Source organism: Asterias rubens, chromosome 7 (assembly GCF_902459465.1).
Source record: "Asterias rubens chromosome 7, eAstRub1.3, whole genome shotgun sequence".
Lineage (NCBI taxonomy): Eukaryota > Metazoa > Echinodermata > Asteroidea > Forcipulatida > Asteriidae > Asterias > Asterias rubens.
Window position 1 is genome coordinate 7,627,813 of NC_047068.1, and position 23,526 is coordinate 7,651,338.

The 23,526-nt window shown below is 39.4% G+C and overlaps 1 protein-coding gene across 1 annotated transcript in view; it reads left to right on the forward strand.

Annotated features, from left to right (window-relative positions):
* Positions 1–2,425: 2,425 nt before the first annotated feature.
* Positions 2,426–23,526, forward strand: part of LOC117293033 (neuronal-specific septin-3-like) — a 51,102-nt gene continuing 30,001 nt past the window's right edge. Inside the window, exons 1-2 of the mRNA XM_033775239.1 lie at positions 2,426–2,723; positions 6,674–6,704. Coding sequence (XP_033631130.1) covers positions 2,685–2,723; positions 6,674–6,704 — 70 coding nt within the window. The 5' untranslated portion in view covers positions 2,426–2,684. The remainder of the gene's footprint in view (positions 2,724–6,673; positions 6,705–23,526) is intronic.

A 23,526-nucleotide genomic window follows, 5' to 3' on the forward strand; every position in this document is an offset into this window, starting at 1 on the left:
TGCGTACATTTCTGAACCATGTGGTGGGTCAGTGCCGACTGGGGTAAAGTGTTATGCTGCCTTTTGCTTGTTTATCAACAAACTTGGGAAGTTCACGCATCAACGTCACGTAATGGATCTTCTGGAAAATACCACCAATGTGGAGGTAGAATAACGCAGAGGAAATTAAAACGGAAATGCTTTGCGAAAGTAAAACATGTGATTATTTTGATATTTTTTGATTTGTTTAGCCAGACTGAGATGTCCTGTATAAGGTTCATCACAGAATGTCCAGTTGTTTCTTGTTTTGTTGTTTTGGGGCGTGGGTGGGGGGGGGGGGGGGTCGCAATGAAATTTTAAGATGGGGTGGGGTTTCTTTTTCGTTTAAGTTCTAGCTGTATGAGGAGGATTCAATATTTCTTGCGATTATTTGTTTGTTTTTCACATTTGTTTTTCTATAGAAAAAAAAATTATCATGTGGCAGGATGAAACACTCTCCCACCCTCTCCAACGCGAATCGGCAACATTTCCCAAAGTGGCTGATATCATCGCCATGTAAACATGGTTTGTGGAGTGTGGCATCATTGGCTAATATAACTTCAAATAATAATACTTTGACGTTTATAAATGACAGTGGCTGTCTGTATTGAGGCTCATGACAAAATCAGCCAACTACAACAAGAAGTATGTCTGCGCTCCATCATGTTTTAAACATATACTCGAGGAATTAACCAATTCCAAAACAATGTTGAGAAGGAAAACAAAAATAATAACCAATGACCAATGACGGAGTCAACAACGCACCATCAGTTTAGCCTCCTACGTGAGCTGTAAACAGGGATTGTCCTACTCAAAAGACTCAAAACGCTGTTAGTGTTAGTTTCGGTTCTGATTTTTGCCGAATCTAGTAATAATAATAATAATAATAATAATAATAATAATAATAATAATGAGAACTTATAAAGCGCACAAATCCAAATCTAAATGTACAATAGACCTTATGCACATGACGTCATTTCAGTACGGCGCCCCCGCTTTGAGGTCAAAAGGAGGTTGTTCATTGGCCAATCTTTGTGCGTTTCGATTGTTTCGTCACCGTTTGACCTCAAATATGGCGGCTGGATGACGTCAATGCATAAGGTCTATAACCAAAATTGAAACGTAAGCCTAAGCTAAGAAGAACTCCAGAACATGTTGAAGAGAAATACAATACAAATGCAATATCAAAGAAAACAGTATAACAAGTATAAATGGCGGGTCAATTGGGGGGGGGGGGGGGGTTAAAATAAATGGATGGATTTTTCGGGCATTCTTAATTATAATGGACTCTTGCTGTTGAAATCACTCTCGGGATTTCTATGAGGGAGTCATCCAAGTTCAACCCTTAGGTTCAACCAACAGACTGCAAAATAATAAAGGTGATGCAATAGAGGGCGGGATTCTCCTCAGACTTTTTGTCACCACCACCATGAAGTCCTTTTAAAAGTTGAAGGTTGTGACATTTCTGTTTAAATCCAGTACACTAAACAAGAGATTTCTTTTGAGTTGGTTGGAGTTCGTAAAATTACCGAGGTTTGAGCGAACTCACGTGCCTTGGTTTTTGCGGTGTGCACGGCTTGCTTGCCTTGCATGAAGTAGGCTCTGCCAAGCCGGGAGACCGCGAAGCAGCTACCACCAATCATTAGCAGCTTCTTCAGGGGATTTTCATTGAAAATAATTATTGGCAGTAAAATCATTACAATGTCAAACCACACTTTCCGTACACAAACACCATATAGACATAGTGTGTAGTGGAGTGGGTGGAACGTTACCCGTGCCCCCTATACTGGCATTGTTCAGCCACCGGTAAGGAAGGTATCATGGTACAAACTCCAGATTCTTCTGTGACTTTCGAAAAAAGAAAAGCCTCAAATGCAACAATAATCATGTCTTTTTAACGCACGTTGATATGCAGTACGCCGTGTTTGTTGATGTGTAATACCATCCATAAAACTTTATTTTTTATCTGAAAAATAATTATTTCCCTATAAGTCGAACAAAAATATAAAAAAAGTTTTCGAAATCCTAAAGAAGAGAAAACTTTTTTCGATTACAACCAATATAAGGCCTTATGTGTTTACGTGATATTTGGTGATTATGCATTCACCATCTCCACCCGTACCCACCAATAAAATTGATTTCATGCTAAGCCATATGTTTGTGCTTAGCAGCTCTATGAATATTATTGGGCCGTGGCGTGACGCACATGAGTTTTTTTCTTCTCACACATCCAATAAAACGTTGACAAACTATGCGTGTTTTTTCACAAGAGGGCGCACTTTTAAAAAGATTTTTCCGAAGCTGAAGGTTGTTCACCCACCACGTACGACGTACACTGTACAAACACGACGAGAGACTGGGACTACGCGACGACCTACACAGCGTGCAATCCAAGCCGTGATTTGCGTCTGCGGTCGGCCCAGCCCATTCACCGTGCGCTGCCCACACAGCCAGTACACTATTGTAAGTGTTGACAGACTTGTGTTGTAAAAAGTAAAGTTATGGTTGAGTAGTTTACTGCATGAGGTGTTTTGCAACTTTACTTGAAAGCCGAAGAGAGTGTTGCTCTTTGACGGGTGTTAGTTCTCGAGGACACAGACTGGGTGTGGAAGACGGTTGTTTGAGAATTTTAAAGTTTGCAAGAAGTTTTTCGAAAGGAAATTCGGATGGCACAGAATCATCGTCCAGTTCCACAGTACAAAAACGTAAGTCCTGAGATTTCTTTATTCTGCGTTGTGTCCTTGCTCAGTATGGTTCGATCATGCAAATTGCTGAACAATAAGTTGAGTTCCTTCATGGTCATTCCTGTTTCACCCTATGGCTACTGGAAGACTGCACTGAGTGTTGAAAGAAAGACGGGACAGGACAGATGTATGCATGACATGTGTGTTGTCTGTTGATGTTGGGAGGGGGGTGGGGACTGGAGAGGCCAGGGGTGGTTACAAAAAATCTTAAAGAAAGTGAGGCTGCTATTGAATGTGGTGATGGGGAAGAGCAAGAGGGACTGCATTCCCCTGTCAAATTTAGATGTTCGGACACCCCTATGTTCCGACAACCCTATGTATCGACACCCCTATATATGTTCCAGCAACTGAACCTATGTTTTGACAACCTGTTCAGACAGTGTCAGAATATGGGGGTGTCTGAGACACCCCCATATTCTGACACCCTTTTGTTCCGACATCCCTTATGTTCCGACATCCCTATGTTCCGACACCCCTATGTTCCGACAAGTTATTTTAGCTTCGCACATTATTGCTATGATAATTAGACCTATAATATGGGAATCAATGTGTGGTGAAGGTTTTCAACTAGTGGTTTAATCCCAACGAGGCCTGGTTCTTGATAACTTTACCGAGACGAAGTCAAGGTAAATTATCAAGAACCAGGCCCCGGCGGGTTTAAAACACTAGTTGAAAACCGATCCAACACACTTTGATTCCCATTCATAAATACCTTTTTGGTTAAAAGGCGTAATAAAGTAAGAAACTCTGTAAAACTTATCCGTTTCCGAGTGCTTGAGCTCTGTATTTTTCTACCTCCATGGTATGTTCGCGTGTGTTTTCCGGTTCCGATCGTGCGCATGCGCGTATAGTCTTGGTGCATATTCGCTGGTTTTCCTTTCACACACAGCGCGGCCAACTCACCGACAGTGCCTGCATCGATCGCCCGTAACAAGAAACGTCTTGCATCAAGACTAGCGCGGACAACCGGTTATAAACACTGGTCATTATCAACGGTTTAAACACCCCCACGTGACGCGCTCTCCACCAATAGGAACACGTGACACGCTCTCCACCAATAGGAATAGCGAAACTGTTTGAAGTATTTATGAATAAAAAACTAACGTGTTTTACAAGTTTCCCTGCAATTTTCGGATGAAAGTAAACACCAAGGGGGACAATCCTCTGGTAAAAACTTATTTATAATAATAATAATGAAAAGTTATAAGGCGCAGGTATCCGCCATGACTGACGCTCATGGCGCACTAACAAAAAGAAAAGAAAGAAAAGAAAAGAACAACAAATTAATCACAAAAACATGAGGAAAACAGCTTTTAAAGTCAAACAAACGCAATTGATTCTAGGTTCCAGGAATAGATACCCAATCCACTCAAACCCAGCTTTTCCATCTTCTCCCTCCCCATATACATACCAGAAAACATCACAAAATTAAGTTTAATACAATGCCTCCAAAGCTCCTAGAGCTCATAATACCCTCCACTTTAAAGTATTTCAGTTCTCCAGAAAGATTGAATGGGATAACAACGGCCTAAAACTTGCCCAAAAACATACAACACTATTAGTGTCTGAGGCTGTTATTAGGCTTCAATACTTACATGAAGGACGTCCCTTCAAAAGCGCCCCCCCCCCCCTATCCAGTGAAAAACCTTTGCAAAGTGAAAATAACCTTGCCCTCTTAAAGTTGAAATTCCTGGCCTTTGTTGAGTTATAATCCCAGTTACTTTCATAACAACCAGTCAAATGTTTCAATAATCTTTTGTATGTTTTTTTTATAATAAACTTTTTATTTATTTGTGAGCTAATGGATTGAAACTTTCAAGTAGATTTTGCTTATATAAGACACTGAACTGGACACCTAATTGTCAAAGACCAGTCTTCTCACTTGGTGTATATCAATATGCACAAAATAACAAACTTATGAAAATTTAAACTCAATTAGAATGGAAGAAAAACACCCATGTCACATAAAGTTGCTTGATTTCGGGATCTCAAAATCTTATTCTGGGGTCTTGAAATCAAATTCAAATATTTTAGTGGAAAATTACTTTTTTCTTGAAAACTACGCTACCTCAGAGGGAGCAGTTTCTCACAATGTTTTATACTATCAACAGCTCTCCATTGCTTGTTACTATGGGTATGTTCAGACGTGGGGTTAAACTAGTCCTTAATCCGAGCACCGCTGGTGTCCAAAAGATAAACATGACTTAGTCCAAAATTGGCTTGCGTTCACACAGTGAGTTTATTCTGGTCAAGCGACTAAACTAGCCCACGATGTTGATTATTGGGTCATGCATCAGCGAATTTACCATTGCTGGTTCCGGTTTGTTACATTGGCCATGCGTTTTCCACAGGGTTTCGATCCGCTATCGTCTCTACAAACCTCATGGTCATCATGTATTCCATATTTAAAAACGGCAAAATCACTTCATATCCTTGCTTGGCCCCTTGCTCTACGCTTGGCCCCAGCACCAATGCGATTCTATTGTGCCCGCTGAAGTTTCCGTTCCGCACTGCCCGCGATGAACGAAACATTTACATGTTGTTGTTGAAAGCTTCAAATTATTTTCGAGTGTGAACTTTTGTAAATATATCACAACTTAGTCATTGAGAAGTCGTAGCCTACACATATTCTCATGTTACGTTAAAAATTGTTTTTTAATTCAACATTAGTCTGGTACCCGTATAACTGTTACGTAAAGTTGTTGAGGGCAGGAACCAGATACAACCTAGTTTTCGAACCCAAACTTTGGTCTTAATATTGTCGATCCCGTGTGTGTAGCTTAGCTGTGATTAGATGCCACTTTCTTCAAAGCAAAACCCGTTCGTTATCATAAAGTAGCGTAGTTGTGATAACGTAACCCTCCTGCCGACGGCATAGCCGGAGGGTTACGAAGCAGACGCAATGTGAGCAGGGCGAAATGGTTAAAAACGTACAATTTCGACAGCTAGTCAGCAGATTTGCTCCATTTTTACCACTTTTGAAAATCATGACACAAATTCTAGAAACACGAACTGATCCTCAATGTCTAATGAATCCTACAATATCACTCAAAACACCATTGAGGAAATAATTTGAAGAAAAGGCACAAAAACTTACCAGATTCCGGAGCGGAAGACCAAGGTTGAAAATTTGAACCTGGGTTTGAACCACTTCGCCCTGCTCACATTGCGTTTGCTTCGTAACCCTCCGGCTACGCCGTCGGCAGGATGGTTACGTTATCGCAACTAAAAGTAGCGTTGCGCACAGAATAAGTGAATTTAAAAACTAAATAGTGCTACTAAAAATGAGAACTTGTTTTCGTGCGATTCCATTTCAAACATTTTCGGCGAAGGGGAATACCGGGGCCCCAAAACTTAATGGTAACATAAAGGGAAGGCAGCGGAGAGACGCAAGGAGATATTCAGTATAGTATAGCTCCATGGATTCATGCAGACACCACCCAATACTCGCTGCCGATCCATCCATACACGTGGAATGATGTCACCTTTGTTGCCGCGGTCATTTGGGCTAAAATAGACCGGAAGTAGCAGGTCAGTTGCATTCCAACGATGATTTACTGGGCCTCGCAGCGGTTCGCAGCGGGCGGTTGGTCGTAAAACCTGGGCTAAGTTAGGCTAGTCCACCAATTTTTTTGGTTTAGTTTAGCCCAGCTCAGTGGGTCAAACTAACCCTCGCGGACCAGAATATTGCGTTCACACGCAGGGTTAGTTTAGCACTTTTGGATTAAGGACTAGTTTAACCCCACGTCTGAACGTACCCTAAATGCTAACAATTTATTTGCGCAATTACCAAAAGTGTACAGTGCCTTTAAAACTGATTTACTCTATGGTATGGCTTACTAAATAAAACTTCTGGTTTTGTTCTACTTTCAAACTTATTTTTTCTTCTCTTTTTTTTTCTCCTGCTTCAGGGAATGATGTTGTCCGACACTCAGTATCAGGGTAAGAATTATTTGTAACTTTCGTAACCTTTAAATTTGTTACTAAAACCCTTTACTCCCTGGGGCTTTTTTCCTACAGGCATCCTCAATCCTCCATATCCTCCTCTCCAAATGGTTTAGACGTGGATAAGATTGGAATGCCTGGCCCAGTGATAAGCAATAGACCTTTATCATGCTGTCAACATCTTGGTCATGCTCCTTGTATCCAACAACAGTAACAGTTACTAATATTCATTGTACAAAAAGGAACCAGGCTAATTTTCCTTCCAGCCTCAGTTTGATTACATTGATTTGAAAGGAAGAAAAAAACAATATGGCCCAATATGATAACGGTCTATTGTTAGTTTAGGTTAATTGGGTCGGAGGCCCTCAGTCCTTCACTTTGGTAAAGGGGATATTTTGAGGGTATGTTTCATGTTTTTTAATGAAAAAAATGTAAAAATATTACACAGGCACAATAAACCCTAGTTATCCTGGTTTAATTTAATCAGTCTCAGTCAGTCCTTCACTTTGGTAAAGGGGATATTTTGAGGGTATGTTTCATGTTTTTTAATGAAAAAAATGTAAAAATATTACATAGGCACAATAAACCCTAGTTATCCTGGTTTAATTTAATTTCTAATTTTTGTTTTCACCCTTGTAGAAAATCAGTGTAATTTTTACTAAATACATGTATAGCTGGGAAGAGTTTAAGTAAAGTCTGTTCATCAAGATTTAGGCCAGCCCTTGTACTCCAGTAAATTTGTCGTGTTTTTCAAGTGTTGAATTTCATACATGACTTATTTAGGCTATAATCCGTGGAGTATATAAAGGAAAACTTGACAAATCATTTATTAAGTCAACAAAGAAAACCAGAGAATATGACTTGACTTCCTATTCCGGTTACTTGTGCTCGGAGCATTTAAGGATTTTGCCCAACTGATGTTCATGTTATTTTCAAACCTGTTTAATGGTTTCACCAAATCAGGCAGGATTGGCAAATGGGGTTTCTTAAAAATAAGCACCCTCATCCCAAATTTAAGGTGTTTTTATTTTCCAGTGTTATTTAGAATACAATCCTTTGTTTAGAATACAATTTTATTGGAAGATTTGGTGTCATAGACAAATTAAGTCTTCGCTTGCTAGTTTTCGACTTGCAGTCTTTGTTAGCCTAGCCATGGGCAACCCCTTTAAAAGGTGGAGTCACATTAACTCTATGAGAATGAAACCTCAGTAGATTTTGGAGCAACAAGAGCTTTTTGTTGTGGGTTAGGGAGACATTCTTTCTGTAACAAGATCGTTGTTACTTCTAGAAAGAGAAAATACTCGCCATGACTTCAGGCAGTACGTGTAGGGGTGATGGGAACACAATGTGTCCAATGTGTTCACTACATTGAGAGTGAACAGAAGAATTTACTTCATCCAATGACTTTATCGACTTTCCCTCCCATCACTGTCTACCACAGACCCCCCCCCCCTCGACCCCCCTCCCCACACACCCCTCCCTCCCCCTCCCCCACTCCCACTTGCAGCTCTGTGTTACAGTCTTTGTGTGGCGTTCCTTTGTTCTGTGCAGTTAAGTTTTATTCCTTAAAGACAGTGGACACTAATGGTAATTGTCAAAGACTTGTCTTCACAGTTGGTGTATCTCAACATGCATAAAATAACAAACCTTTGAAAATTTGAGCTCAATCGGTTCTCGAAGTTGCGAGATAACTATGAAATAAGTAAAAACACCCTTGTCACACGAAGTTGTGTGCTTTCAGATGCTTGATTTCCTCAAATTCTAAATCTGAGGTCTCGAAATCAAATTGGTGGAAAATTACTTTTTTCTCAAAAACTACATTTCTTCAGAGGGAGCCGTTTCTTACAATGTTTTATACTATCAACCTCTCCCATTACTCGTAATCAAGTAAGGTTTTATGATGGTAATTATTTTGAGTAATTACCAGTAGTGTCCACTGCCTTTAACCCTGAATTTAACGCTGTATGGACATGTGTAAGTCCACATAGTGTTTCAAGCCCCATGTGGACTTCTTTTGTTCTAAGTAGAATTCTTGTTGTTGACTTCAGAAGGCCATATGATTGAGAAAATAAATTTTGTCTAATCAGAACTTTTTTAAGCACTAAACCCGTACATATTATAACAACTCTTAAGTTGTACTCATTGTGTTTCTCAGTGTTCCTAGAAGTCAGTGGTCGATGCCCTCAAATGCTTGAACCAAAAACTCAAAACAGTTTTATTCAGTTTATGTCAACAGGAAAAATGTCCCAGATTGTACTCATAGTTTGGGTTTTCTGTTTCAAGGAAATTTAATGCCACAGTGTGGGATGATTTGTTGATCTTTTGTGGTGATCGTGGGATAAGGGAAACTTGTTATAGATTTGTTGGGGTCGTGAACTTTGGTGGACTCTCTAACCCTTCTGAATCATTTCCACGCCATCCCTGATAGGAAAGCTGCATTATTAAAGGCACTGGACACTATTGTTAATTTTTCAAAATGGTTTTTAGTATAAAACATTACTTGGTAACAGGCAATGGAAGAGTATAACACATTATGAGAAATGACCCTCTCTGAAATAACATAGTTTTTGAGAATAAGGTCATTTCTCACTCAAATATTGAGGGACATTGGGCCTGAAGTCTTTTTAAGGCATCTGAAAGCACACAAATTTGTGCAACATGGGTGTTTTTTCTTTCAGTATTCTCTTGCAACTTGATGTCCAATTGAGCAAAATTGTTTACATATTTTTTATTTTATGCATATGTTGGGATGGTACCACTAAGTGAGAACACTGTCCAGTGCCTTTAATCATGTGGCCAACATTGGTTATGTCAAAGACCAGTATTTGCACTTTTGGTGACCCAAAATTTACAGGAAATAACAAACCTGTGGAAGTTTGTGCTCAAGTGTTCGGACTCGGAAGATCAAAACTAATTGTTTTACTCCAAAGAAACTAAAGCATTTCAGGCAAACATTGTGAAAGGGAAATTTCCCACATCCATTCATAGAATGCCTCATAGAATCTTTATAAGGGTGAAAAAACGCCCCAAAATACCCATAAATGAATTTATATAAGAAACCATCATTGTTCATTGTTGAGTTAGGTTGTTTTGTTATGGAAGGGGCGAGCTGCTGCCAGTGCCATTGTTGATTCCCTCTTTAATCTACACTCTTGTAAAGTAGCCAAGGCCTTTTCTTGTCTTTTAGAGAAATTGTAATCCGGCTTTAAGTTGTAAGTTAATGTTTACCGGAATTTCGGGGTGGCTGAATGACAATACAGGGAGCAAACATTGGTCTTTTCTCTGCCCGTTGTTTGGAGTTTACACAGTAGTATAGGAGCGATTTGGGTCTCAGAATGTGGACAGACTTAGCAAAATTGTTCTCCCGTTTACGCAGTGATTTGGAATGGAATTATCAACACTGTACATAATCAATGCATTCATGAAAAAGCTCTTTCAAATGCATTTGAAACTTTCAAACCAGTTTTAGTTGTCAATGCCCTATGTGTGTAAAGTTTAAACAAAATGTGTGTTTTTAGAAAACAAACAAAGTGAAAGTGACATTTCCTTTTTTGACATTGTTTGGTCATCACTATTATAATTAGTTTATAGATTTTGTTGAAGAACAGTTGTCAATAGTGATTGTATGTACTTTGGTTCATTTCTTAAACAAAAACTTTTGGCTCAGAAAGTAGACAGACTCAGGAAAAATCGTTCTCCTGTTAATGAAATGCAATGATTTGGAAAGGAATTTCAACACTGTCTAAGCAATGCATTCATGAAAGGCTCTCTTTAATATGCATTTGAATCTTTCCAGCCAGTTTTGGTTGTCAAAGCCCCTTGTGTCAGTTTAAACAAAATGTGTGTTTTTAAAAAACAAACCAAGTGAAAGTGACATTTCCTTTTTGGACATTGTGACTGTTTTTCGTTTGCGCTATTATAATGAGTAACTATAGGTTTCTTAAAAGACAGTTTGTCAATGGTGATTATTATGTGCTTTGGGTCCTTTCTTAAAGAAAAAGCAACAATGGGGCACTTGTAGTACCTCCTTCGCTGAAAATGAGACTCGATTACCCAGAATGAGAAATGAAACCCCACCAACAACGGTGGACAATCCTCTTCAGAAAGAGAAGACAAACAGTTCCAAGACATTGTTAATGGGTTCTCAATCTTTTGTAAACTGTATGGTGTTAGAATAATGTTTGCCTCCATATATCTGTTAAACTTTTTTAGCCTTTCTCTTCTTTTTAATCGCAAAGTATACCTTTGGTTGTTTTAATCCTATAGATACAATAAAACTAACCTATGACAATTTTATTTCAAAGGGTGGTAGCATGCTTTAGATATTGTCGAAAAACTGGAGCGGTTATGTCCACGCAGGAAGAGTTAATTTTAACTGGAACACACCAATCTGAGGAACGTTTCTTGCAGAAAACTCTCTCAGATTGAAATGTTTTTGAATCCCTTTCTCTTAAACATTTCCTTTGAGGGGAATCATTTCTCAAATTTATTGTACATCAGTATTACTTTATCAAAAGCTGCAGTGCTTCTTGTACCAAGACAGTTTTTAAGGTCATTAATTAGAAAACAAACAAAGTGAAAGTGACATTTCCTTTTTGGACATTTTGACTGTTTTTCGTTTGCGCTATTATAATAATAACTAAAGTTAGATTTTTTGAGAATTTAGTATCAGCAAATGAGTCCAAGGAGGATGTTTGAAGACAGTGATTAGGTTTCTAACTATTTTCTTATGACTCTGGTGACCAATTGAGATTAAAGTTTGACAGGTTTGTTTAGTATTTTATGTATCTAGTTGTATTACTGGCTCCACATGAAGTACAGATACAGGTCTTTGACAATTACCATTGTTGTCTGAATGCTTCAAGAATGAAGAATGAAAGATGAAATTAGAATCTCACCACATCTCAAACAAGTTTGCTCTTTTGAGGTTTGCTTCAAAATTAAATTCAAAGCAAAAACGACAACAATAAAATTTTACTTGGTTCAATTAACAATGAGCCTCAGAAAACTGATTTCTTCGAATATGCTTTTATCTTTTACAAAAATAAAAATTTATCCACCACCAGCTTTAAAAATTCCTATATAAGTGAGAGACTGAGGTTTTTCGGGGTCGGGAGACCATACAATGGACTCCTGAATTGAATAGCGGCTGTGGGCAGAGTATAACAAAACCATTAGTTGTGCACGTTTCTATAATCATGGTAATCTCGGACAGCCTACACATACAAACCACTGTTTGTATTCTGTAAAGCCCCACTCTTCTAAAACCACTTGTGGTGTTGCTCGTTGTTGGTAAGATTTCTCACTCAACCAACCTCCCACCCCCCCCCCCCCCTCACACACACACACACAAGGAGAATGGGTGTTTGTTCAACCTTCGGGACATGTCTATGAATAAGAAGTACAAAACTTTGACTGGAACGGTTTATGAAATGGTGCAGAGATTGTAGGAATGTGTTCCTGTATTATTATATACTTAACATAGATTTATGGTAAATGCATCCAGGAGAATTTCAAAATAATAATAATGTACCTTTGTATGACACTAAATTTAATAATAATAACAATACAAAGCTTTATAAAGGGCAGGTATCCTCGGCACTAGATCAAGGCGCTCAAATGCCCAAGACGCCTACAATATTTGGGGGATCCGGTTGGCTCAGTGGTTTCTATCCTAGCCTTTCACCCCTGTGGATCTCGGTTCGAATCCCACCTCAGACCCGAACCTTGCATGTGGATTGGAGGGGGGGGGGGGAGGGGGAGGGGGTAGTACCAAAGGGGTGTTGAGAAAAGTGTGATACCCCAAATAATTTTTCTTAGTCTGACAGACTCTATGATTTGAGCCTAGTTACCAAATGAAGCACTTAATTTAGTGGACAAGGGTATTCAGATTAAGAGTCAGTCATTTTGCTGACAAGAAGAAAAACCTTTTATTTTACCCTCAAGTTTAGTTTCCAAAACAATTTTTTTGGTTGTTTTGACTTTGTGGAGGGTACTAGCAGTCAAGAGGGTGGTCTGACTGGCTTCTTTCCACACATCTTTTGAAATTGAATACTCGGAATGAAACATTTCAAAGTTCTTATAGAAGCTGAAAGTAACTTGAGGCTTTTTCATTATACTGGATGGATTTTCTCCAGAAGACAGTCAGAGCTCACTGCCTTGAAAGTCTAGCAGAACAAACCAGCTCTTCTCGGAGCCACCTACTCACAAACAGATTTGTACATAGTGTCACCACAAACCTTACTTACTTGGATGGATATTGGTTCTGTTTTATGGTACTCTCTGCTGGTAGTTCCACAATCAAAGCACTTTTGCATAATGGATTTTAACAGGAACCATTATCTGATATGGTTCTTTGTTTTCCCATCTTTTCTACCTAGTTTTCACTAGTTTTTCGTCCAGTGACCTTGCGCTAAAAAAAGTTAACCTTTGTACATCAAATGCTTTCCACAATGAGCATACGCTTTCTGTCCAGTTCTTAAGTAGCTCGTTTAGCACTCTTTTCAGAGAGTGCAATACAAATGCTTTGTACCATTAATGCTAGTCTCCTTTCTTGCACTCTGGCATCTGAGCAGAACTTCTGTAAGCAGCATTTTATTTCTCGAAACCTTTAAGAGCAGAAAAGAAAGTACACGGATTAACAAAGTGCCAGCGTTAATCTTTCTCTCCGGAGCAAGCGTGTCAGATTCAAAAAAGGGTATTTTCACAACTGTGGTGGTGCATAAATTGGAACATTCAGTCTAAAAGGACTGACGGTGTATGTTTGGCTGAGGAGATGTAAGCTGGATAAGACCAGCTCGGGTCTTAATCTGTTCAGGTGGCTCTGTTGGAGGAGGCATGAGGACAGCTGTCACATCATAGACTGGTCATGTTTGTCGTCCGGCCCTCAGCGCAATGTTGAAGTGGGCACTGGGTCTTACAGCTCTCAAAAGCAAGACATCCCCCCCACCCTACCAAACAAATACAATAAACAAGGGTCCCAAACCCAACTGCAAAACAATGTTGTCATCTGGCTCTCAAATCCACAGAAGATTTTTTCAAAAACTTGGGCCTCAACTGGAGCCCACACAGGCACACCACACTGCACTCAGCTTGTGCTTATTATATAACTCTCCCCTCTGGAATCTTGTACTTCAGACTTTTTTCAGCATCCTTGCCCCCTCTCCCTCAAAGTATTTGCTCAGCAGAGTGGTTATTTCCCTGCTTTTCACCTCTATGGTCCCAGGTTTGAATCCAGTTGTGGACACCTGTGGATTGGGGTTTACAGTTCCTAGCTGAATGGGCAGGTTTTCCCCAGTTGGAAGGCGGGATGGGGGGGGGGGGTGTTTTCCTCCAACCTCTTAAAAATGTATACTTCAAAACCGCTTCTTTCCAGCTATCTTCAATTATCTTCAAAGTTTGTAAAGTTCAGTGGTTTCACTCCCAGAATGATTAAATAGTTACGAATTAAAAAGTAAATAATAGTGTCTAGGATTTGAGGCATTGCATGGTGAGGTATCAATGTATATTTGGTTTGCGGTAACACCATGTGTGTATCTACTTGCCAGGTAGAGTTTGTTCTTAGAGAACTGTCTTGAGTAGAGTAGATGTTCAGGGGTTCGGAGACTTCTCAGTTCTGAAAAGAACTGTCCTGCTTTTTAACTATTACACAGGTCTGACGTTGTTTGGAAATGTAGCTGGCCTGGTAATGAGTGACTGCTTATCACAGGTGTGTTTGAACTGATTACTGAGTTACTTTGGGTATGCTTTGGGTGTATTCATTGGGTCAATTGTGGGCCAAGGTTCTTATCCCCTCGTTCTCTTCAGTGGTCGGAAGGATGTGGTATGCAGACTGACTAAGTGGATAAGCTTCCTACAGAGTGCAAACAAAACACTGTACTATGTAACCTATTGCTGGAACTTCTGCCAGCCAGCAGGACTACTTTAAAACTTCTGCCAGCCAGCAGGAAAACCTTCTGTCAGAGAACTTCTGCCAGCCAGCAGGAATATTGTTTAACTTCTGCCAGCCAGCGGGAACACCTTTTGTAAAAAAAAATGCCAGCCAGCAGGAATATTGTTTAACATCTGCCAGCCAGCGGGAGCACCTTTTGTCACAAAACTGACTGCCGCCCAGCAGGAATACCTATGTTTTAACTTCTGCTAGCCAGCCAGAATACCTTTTTGCCGCAAAATTCTGCCAGCCAGCAGGAATACCCGTTTGGGCGAAACTTCTGCCAGCCAGCCAGCAGGAATATCTTTTAACTTCTGCCAGCCAGAAGGAATATCTTTTAACTTCTGCCAGCCAACCAGAAGGAATACCTTTTAACTTCTGCCATCCAGCAGGAATACCTTTTCAACTTCTGGCAGCCAGCAGGAATATATTTTAACTTCTGCCAGCCAGAAGGAACACCTTTTGTCTACAAACTTTTGCCAGCCAGCCAGCAGGAAAGGAATATCTTTTAACTTCTGCCAGCCAGCAGGAAAAAACTGTTAACTTCTGCCAGCCAGCAGGAATATCTCTTACTATAAGGCTGATGACAACTTGTTCATGAAGCTCAAAACGGATTTACTTTAAAACACCTTTGTTTCGGGTAAGTTGCTTCTGTTACTTCAGAAACATATTGAAAACATTTCAGGGAAACAGGACAGAATTCTTGCGTTCTTACATGATTTGTTAGTAACTTTGACAACATTGTTAACAGATTTTGTGTGTTCTTGGTGCATCACTATACACTGTGTTGTAGTGGAGATGCATTTATATCCTCGTGAGAGACATACTCTGGGGACAGGGGGAAATTTTAACTGGTCATTAAACAAAGTTGTCAACAGTAACATAATTAAGGAAATGTTGACATTAAATCAAGCATGCTGTATTAGTCAACATGCTAAATGTTGTTTCAAAATTTGAATCCTCATGTATTTATTTGCTGCATGACCGGCTTTGTTGAACATTTCTCCAGAGGATGTGACTTAAACATTTTGTTGATGGAAACAAAAGAAGCTGCTCCTTCCCAGGTATTTTGTTACAATTGTTTACCATTTATGTCACAATGGCGGCTATTGAGCGCAACATTGGCAACAAACCCTTCTGCTCGCTGACTAGGCATATGGGCTTACTCACTTTAGTAGTGGTGTTTTGATGGAGGAAGGAAAACAAGAAAAAGCTCTCCTTACAATAATTGTTGTGATGTCCTGATTTTTTTACTTTGCCAAAAACCTGACAACTCTTGACCTCCATCCTGAATATATCATTAGGAGTTTGAACCAGTTTGTTGACGTTTCGTAGCCTAATCTCTTTATATTGTTGTGGTTCAGCGCTGTTTGTGAAAAACGACTTTTGAAAGAACCAATATACAGCAAAAAAAGTTCATTTTACCGTGGCAACACTTATGGTCTTTGTGGATGATTTGTGAGGTTGATGACTGGGTCCCCCAAACCAGAAACCCTATTCATGACAGGAGGCCTCTATTATCTTTTCAGTTCAAAGGTTCTGTTGTCCACTTCATACTTCACTGACACCCAAAAAATCACAAATTGCTCAGTATGACCAGAAGTTGAATGGGGGTAGTTGAACTTTTTTAAAGTCAGCTTTTTGTATTCACCTGTTTACAATTGACCTTAGCATTGAAGTAGTTTTAACACATTAGGCCTACACTTCTGAAAGCAAAGCCTACAAAATTGTTCAGTTGTCAAGAGTTTGAAAAGTATTTTAGGTCGTTAAAGTAAAATGCATGTTGAGTGAAGGCTGTTAAGATTTAAAGGTACGGTATATTAAGATTATGTTTAAGTGCACAAAACATAGTCGTACATGGTTGATGATGTGTTGGTTTAGATGCGCTCTAGCATAAGAGGGGTCCTTGGTTTGAATCCCCCCTGAGTAGTATGCATGTGGATTGTTTTCTTCTGTTCGACTCTGTAAGATGTAGGCCCTACATGTCTGTGTAGAGCCCAGTTCATACTTCCTGCGACTGTGAATGTGTAACAAATTTTGATGTCACAAAAATGTGCTCAACGCCTGGGAATCATTCGCAGTGAAAACAGGGCTGTGACGTCAACATTCGTATCGCAGTCACATTCACAGGAAGTATGAACCGGGCTTTAGAGGTTCAACCAAAAAGGAACTTTGTCTTTCAAGGTGACAGAAAGCAGTTGTTTGAAAATAGAGTTAACTCACAGCCATGAGAGCACTTTCAGAAGTTGGTAAACATTGGACAGTTTCAGGAAGAACCTTGAACTCATCTGGACGATGGACCCTGTGCCAGACTCCATTGGTTAAAGTTACTGGCAGAATGGTTCCACCCACAGTGCTTGAAGGCTTATTCACTTAGCACTTGAAACATTGAGCTAGTGCTTGAAATCAATCCCTCTATGACTGACATGTCAATTAGCACTCTAAAGTGTCCTTAGGGTTCAACAATATGATCTGGAACAGTTCTGCAGGCATTGACATTGATATGAAACTGTACAACTATGATTGAGTAAGGAACAGCTCCATGGTCCAACCATGGAGGTTCCTCCATGGTCCAACCAGCCCTTCTTGTCAATTTTCATAATTACTATGGGTAAACAAGATTGTAATGCTTAGGGTGACTGCACTATATTCTGATGCCCCTATGTTCCGAAAACCCTAGTATTTCATTATGTACATGTTAACTAATATAGGGTTAGGAATAGAGAAAAAAACTAAGGGTGGTCGGAACATAGGTGTTTAACTGTAACCTACTTTAGACCCACACTGGACGTTACTTGCAGCTACTGTCAGCCATTTTGGGAATCCAAGGAAACCATTTGGGATTCACAGGAAACTTCCATAAAGTATGAAACCATGGCGAAATACATGGGGTGGTGGTAGGGTTACATAAAAATCTCATTCGATGATGCCTTTATGATGATAAAAATCTCATTCGATGGGTTTTATATTGTGGGGTTTTGCTCATGTGAAGAGGATAGGCGACTGATTGGAGAGAGACTATCTCTGTTTTATCGGTACAAGTCAATGCTCTAGGGCACTGGAGGCCTTATTACATAAGACATAAAGAACAAACAAATAATTCTCAGGAAATGCTGGACTACGTGGACAATGGTACATTTTTCGTGGAAGGATTGACGGAAAGTGTTTGCCATTGTGTGCAAAATCATCAAATGCTTTGATTGTTTTCAATTTGAGGGATAACTGCTTTATAGAGGCTGAGGTAGTATGACCATCTCTGTCCTCACTCTAGGTACGATAAAGGTAAGTTATTCATTTATTCCAAATATTCTACTCGTCAATAAACTTGCCTGTAAATTATCAGAGGAAATGCCTTTCTTGTAACTTCCTTCCTCCATGCTTGGACCCTCATTCGATCTACCCTCATTCAATGATGCCTGTTCTATAGAACGAAATTGATCCATCATGAAAAAAAATGACATTAGCCTGGTCAGTTACCTCTCCTCCATGGGTCATTAAATTTACCAATGTACAGCCAGGGAGTGTGGCAACAATCACGTAATGGTACTTTAGGAACTAGTATTTCTGAAATCAATTTGTCAAATCACCCATTATGCTGTTACTACAATCTGTCTTCGATTCATCAGTTACATAACTCCTCCACCACAATGACTTTCTGTATTTTGCTGTTAGTGTTATTTCCCCCCTGAATTTCCTGACAGTGACAGGGTCACAACACTTTATCAGCGTGGATCTAAAATTTAATTCTGTCCACCTTGCTCTACGGCCTTTGGTTCATGTTTGTTTTTGAAACAACATTGATTTTTAAGGAATAATTTTATGAGGAAACAAGTGTTCTGTGTTCTGGATTTTGTCCAGACCTTGACCCATATTTTAACCCAAGTCTGGATTCTGGATCTGTATGTATAATTATGAGTCTGAGAATTGAGAGGTCCAAGTGTGGTACATTTTATAAACAATGAAACTCAAGACCTTGAACGTTGTTCCAGTTGTCTTGATGGCAATTTTCCACTGGAAACAGTCAGCAGGTTTTTTTGCAAGGAAAGTGTAAATTTTTAAAAGGTACAATTTAGGACAGCACCACAAAATATGCCAAAAGAAAGGGCCCCGTGGTGATTGTCGGTTATGTGTTTTAAAAATGAGAGCTGGACCTCATCACTCAGCCATTTTGTTCTGGTTACATTCAAACCCATGGGGTGTCTCTGTAGGGTTATTGGTTGATGTCAATGTAATGCCGATTTACAGGACAAATTTTCGACAAAGATCTGTAAAGTATTGTTTGATATCTGTGAAAGTTACAGCTGAATTGAGTGTCTGCTTGCTCAGAAATAGGAAAAGACTGTTACGGATCCATCCATGTTAGCAAGGTGACAGCGCGAACCAATGACATCACTGGCTGCGGCATTCACAAAACGAAAACCAAGGATATCTCAAACTAAAAAATTTGCCGGATAAGGTTTTAAGGTTCAGAAGTTTACAACCTACTTTTATTAACTTCTAATCAATTGGGGAATTTTAGGTAGAAATTGCGCAAAATTGTGATTGGTATTTTTACCACAAATGTTGCCCTACCTGTATGACTGTCATCACAAGCACAGCAGTTTCAAATTGACTGGGGTGACTGAAAACATCCGATAACAATACTTGGGCAGCTCAGAAAAAATAATAATCTGGTCCTTATTCATTGAATGCGAATTTGAATTATTTTTGCCATAAGGGTAGTCAGGGAATCCATCAGAGATGGCTGCTGGAGTTCCCTGAAGTTCAAAGGATGAACCACAGATTAGCTGAAATAATTTTTTATCATGAAGCATTTTTGTCTTTGTGAATTACTGTGGTCTTCCTCCATGACTGTACGTTCCAGATTATCCCAGAGGTACATTGGCTGTTTAAAGTCTGGTTTATACTTCATGGGAATGCGAATGCGAAGTGAATTTTGGAGACGTAAAAATCGGTACGCGTTCCCCTTCCAATTGTGACTCAAGAAAATTTGCTTCATCACATGAAGCGTTTGCAGGAAGTATGAACCGGTCATTTGTTGAACGGCGAACAGACAGTGGGATAGTATGCACATTGGTACAGTGAGACACGATATAAGTTACTGACATAGGCTGGGAACAAAATATGAAACTTGCTTTTTTAACTTCCTCAATTCCACCCACATCGTTTACTCCTCCGGATAGCTCCCCAGGAAGTGAATGGTTGATGCCATTTCTGGCATTTCCTGCCAGCCTTTACTGTGTGGTGTTCCAGACATTTATACACTGGAATAGTTCGGGCATATAGCAGCCACAGCAAGAAGAACCCACCCTGTTCTGGAGATTTACATTCTTATAAACTTACACTTTTGACTTGTCGAAGGAAAATCCATTAACCCTATAAGCCATCAGAAGCAGCTTCTTGACCGGGATTGACTCTAAAAGTTGTGAACGTACTTGATCGAAGAGGTAAGATTAGGGGACAAGTGTTCTTGATTAGGTTTTGATGGTGTGGTTTTGTTGAACTTTTGGATCTGCCGGTTTCAGTTTCGGGCTCCGGTTTTGTATGAGTTCAAAATGGTTTTGTATGAGTTTGAGCTTGAGGAACTCGAGATCAAGGTTTGGTTATGACGATCGGGTAAGTTCATTCATGCGTGAATCTTAAATGTTTTAGTGCATTTAAGCTAAGGCATTTACATGTAGGCCTATGCTATTAACTCTACATACAAATTGCAGAGATATTGAAATGATAAGGCCTACTAGATAGCTGACATGAAGCTTAAGGAAGTTCGTACAGGAAAAGTTAGCACATAAATCATTTAGTATTCAAACTCTTTTTGCATACAACTTTTTATGGATGCAGTTACGGGACAGATTTTTTTAGGGTTGTCCCTCTACTGTGATGTAGCTATCTTGACATTCGGCAAGGAAACGAGTGGGATTAGAACCCATGACCTGCATTCCAGTTTTGAGGCCCCAAGCCTCACCAGGTCAATCAAGATTGCATTTGGTGTATATAACTAATAGTCAATAATCACAGTGGGTGCACCATTCATGAAATTGATAACATTCTGGAAAGTTGGGAGGCAGAGGGAACCCCCATTGAATAGTGACCCGAACCCCCCCCCCCATCTTGTCATCTTGTGATGGTGATTTGTGACATGTAGTTGGTTGGTACTATCACTGAATCAGACCAGCAGTATCAGCTGGTGCTAGGCAGCTGTTACGATTATGCGGTAAGACAGGGTGCAGAAATGTGCGGTATTTTAAGTCACGCTGCCTCTCACACTGATTCACGATATGTGTCAGGAAAGACTCGCGCTCGTGTGTATAGAGCTGATGCATTGTTCCATCATTTAGAAACCCAAAACTGAATCTGATTAAAGGATTTGGGTACTTTTTGTAACACAAAACACAATGTCCACAGATTTACATTCAATATACACCATTTGAAGATTGTGATGGTAGAAAGGGTATCTTAAAATATTAGAGAAATGAGTAAAATAATGTAATGAAAATACCTTTTTACATGCTAAAATAATTTTCGTCTCATGATCACTGAGACATAAATTATTATCATGACATTGTTTTACTCATTTCTCAAAAAATACAGCGCCTCAGCAAGTCATATTTTAAGGAACGCTTTCTACTATCATTATCTTCAAACTGTGTAAGTTTAATGTAAATCTGTGGACATTGTGTTTTTTGTCCTACACAAAGTACATAGACCCTTTAAGAAGACAAAATGGAGAGATAATACAAATTCATGAAGGTATCCTCACATATGGCATTATCAGGACAATCCCAAAACCAGAGTAAGGCATGCTGTGCCACGATGTGCAGTGATGAGATATTTCAGACTTTCCAAAAGCTCCTTGGATTTTAAATACAGGGGTTTTCAAGTTTAAGGTGGAAATACTATTGTTTCAGTATACCTCCTAAAACCGAGATCAAAGTTATACAGACTTTTTTGTCATTAGTGCCTCTCTCATCACACTATTGTGAAACGAACACATACATATTCAAAGCTACATTGGCTCAAGCATGGGTAAATTTTCATCCATGGCTCAAGTAAAACCAGCAAGGGCTAAACCAATATTTAGTTTGTTAATGGCTCTTTTCAAATCCATGGCTTTGACTCTTAGTCTCAATAGCAAAAGTGTATGTTTTCAAAATGTCTTCATAAGCCAAAGTTATGGTTGGAACAGAAATTTATCTCCTTGTCTTATGGTAGTACATATGCCTACAAGTACATGTACAATGTTGCTTCAGCCAAGATAAGGGTTTCAAGGTCTTCTTCTTGAAGGTGTGGTATTAAGGAAGTATGAAGGAAAATTTACCTCCTTGTTTTATGGCAGTACATAAATACATAATGTACATCATTGCTTCAGCCAAAGTTCAAAGGACAGTTTAGTTTTATAGTTGTTGCGGTTTCAAGGTGTCGTTCCCAAAGTCATGGTTTGGAAAACGGCGATAGGGAATTTTAAATTCTTGTTTTATGGTAGTACTTACAGGTACAAAATTAGGCCCTCTAGCTTTATAGGGTTAGAGGTTTCACGGTCTTGTTCCCAATGGATTTCCCTTCAGTGTTAACGGGTATTATTCGGTTGGCACAGTAGGCATTGATCCAGGGGCTGACTATAGCCAAGCCCCTAGATTTCCTTTACTGAGATTTCCTTGTTGGAATTTAATGGAAATTCATGTAGAAAAAAGGCTAGAACTGAAAGGTTTGGGTACTGAAACAACACAGTTGTTGAAGAGATGCAACTTAAAGGCAGTGGACACTACTGGTAATTGTCAAAATAATTATTAGCATAAAACCTTACTTGGAAGCTAGTAATGGGGAGAGGTTGATGGTATAAAACATTGCGAGAAATGGCTCCCTCTGAAGTGCCATAGTTTTCGAGTTTAAAGTGTATACGAGGATGAGGGTGGCAATTATTAAAAAGAAGGGATTAGAAGAAATCTTACAGCATAAGTATCAGGAGGTATTTCATAGAACAAGGAGATTTTAACGTAATACTTATAGAAATGTAGTAAGTAGAAAGTTAACAAGGGGATTATATATCTCCTAGCAAATGATGGGATTAGAAAAAAAAAATTCTGGAACTATTTGAATTATTATAAGGACTTTCCAGAGAACAAACTGTTGAATTTGTTCCTTTAATGTTTGCAATAACTGCTTGTAAATTTATGATCTGGTCTCAGTGGTGGTGTCGCAGACCTTCAAAGGTCTAGCCTTTTAGGCATCATGGGCCCCTTAACAAACACCCATAGTTTGTTTTACATCATAACTCATAAACCATGTGGTAGAATGATTCATTTTTTGGGGGTTGTTGACCACCTTAACCTGGGAAGAATCTTCCGGTTTGTGAGTCGGATCACGGTTTCGGAAAAAGAGGATAGTCATATGCGCTACTCATTAAAATCTATTTTGCATAAAATTTGCACTTTTTGGGGGTCATTATTCGTCATAGACTTGTGTCCGTGGCCCCCTTATCCTTAAATTGTAATGGGAGCCCACTCCTGGAGTCGCCGCCATCACCTGCCGTCAATTTCACAAAGAGTTAGGACTCTTCTTATCTCGAGTTGGGTAACTCGTCCTAACTTAGGATTAATCTTAAGTTTTAGGAAGAGTTTTGTGAAATCGATGGCTAGTCTCTTTCAATCGCTGCTCTTCTCAGCTCTCCTACGCTTCTTCTACTCCACTATGGGACGATTTGGGGGTAAACCATAATAATTGAAAATTGTTGAAAAAATTATATCCAGAAATTGTGAGGAGAGTTTTGTAGACTCACACTGATCGAAATGCTGAGTTGTCAACCACTGGTTCTTTTCAGAACCAAACACTACTAAACTCAAAAGAGATTTAAACATAGTGCTATCGCAAGCCTCACCTAACAATGTAGTG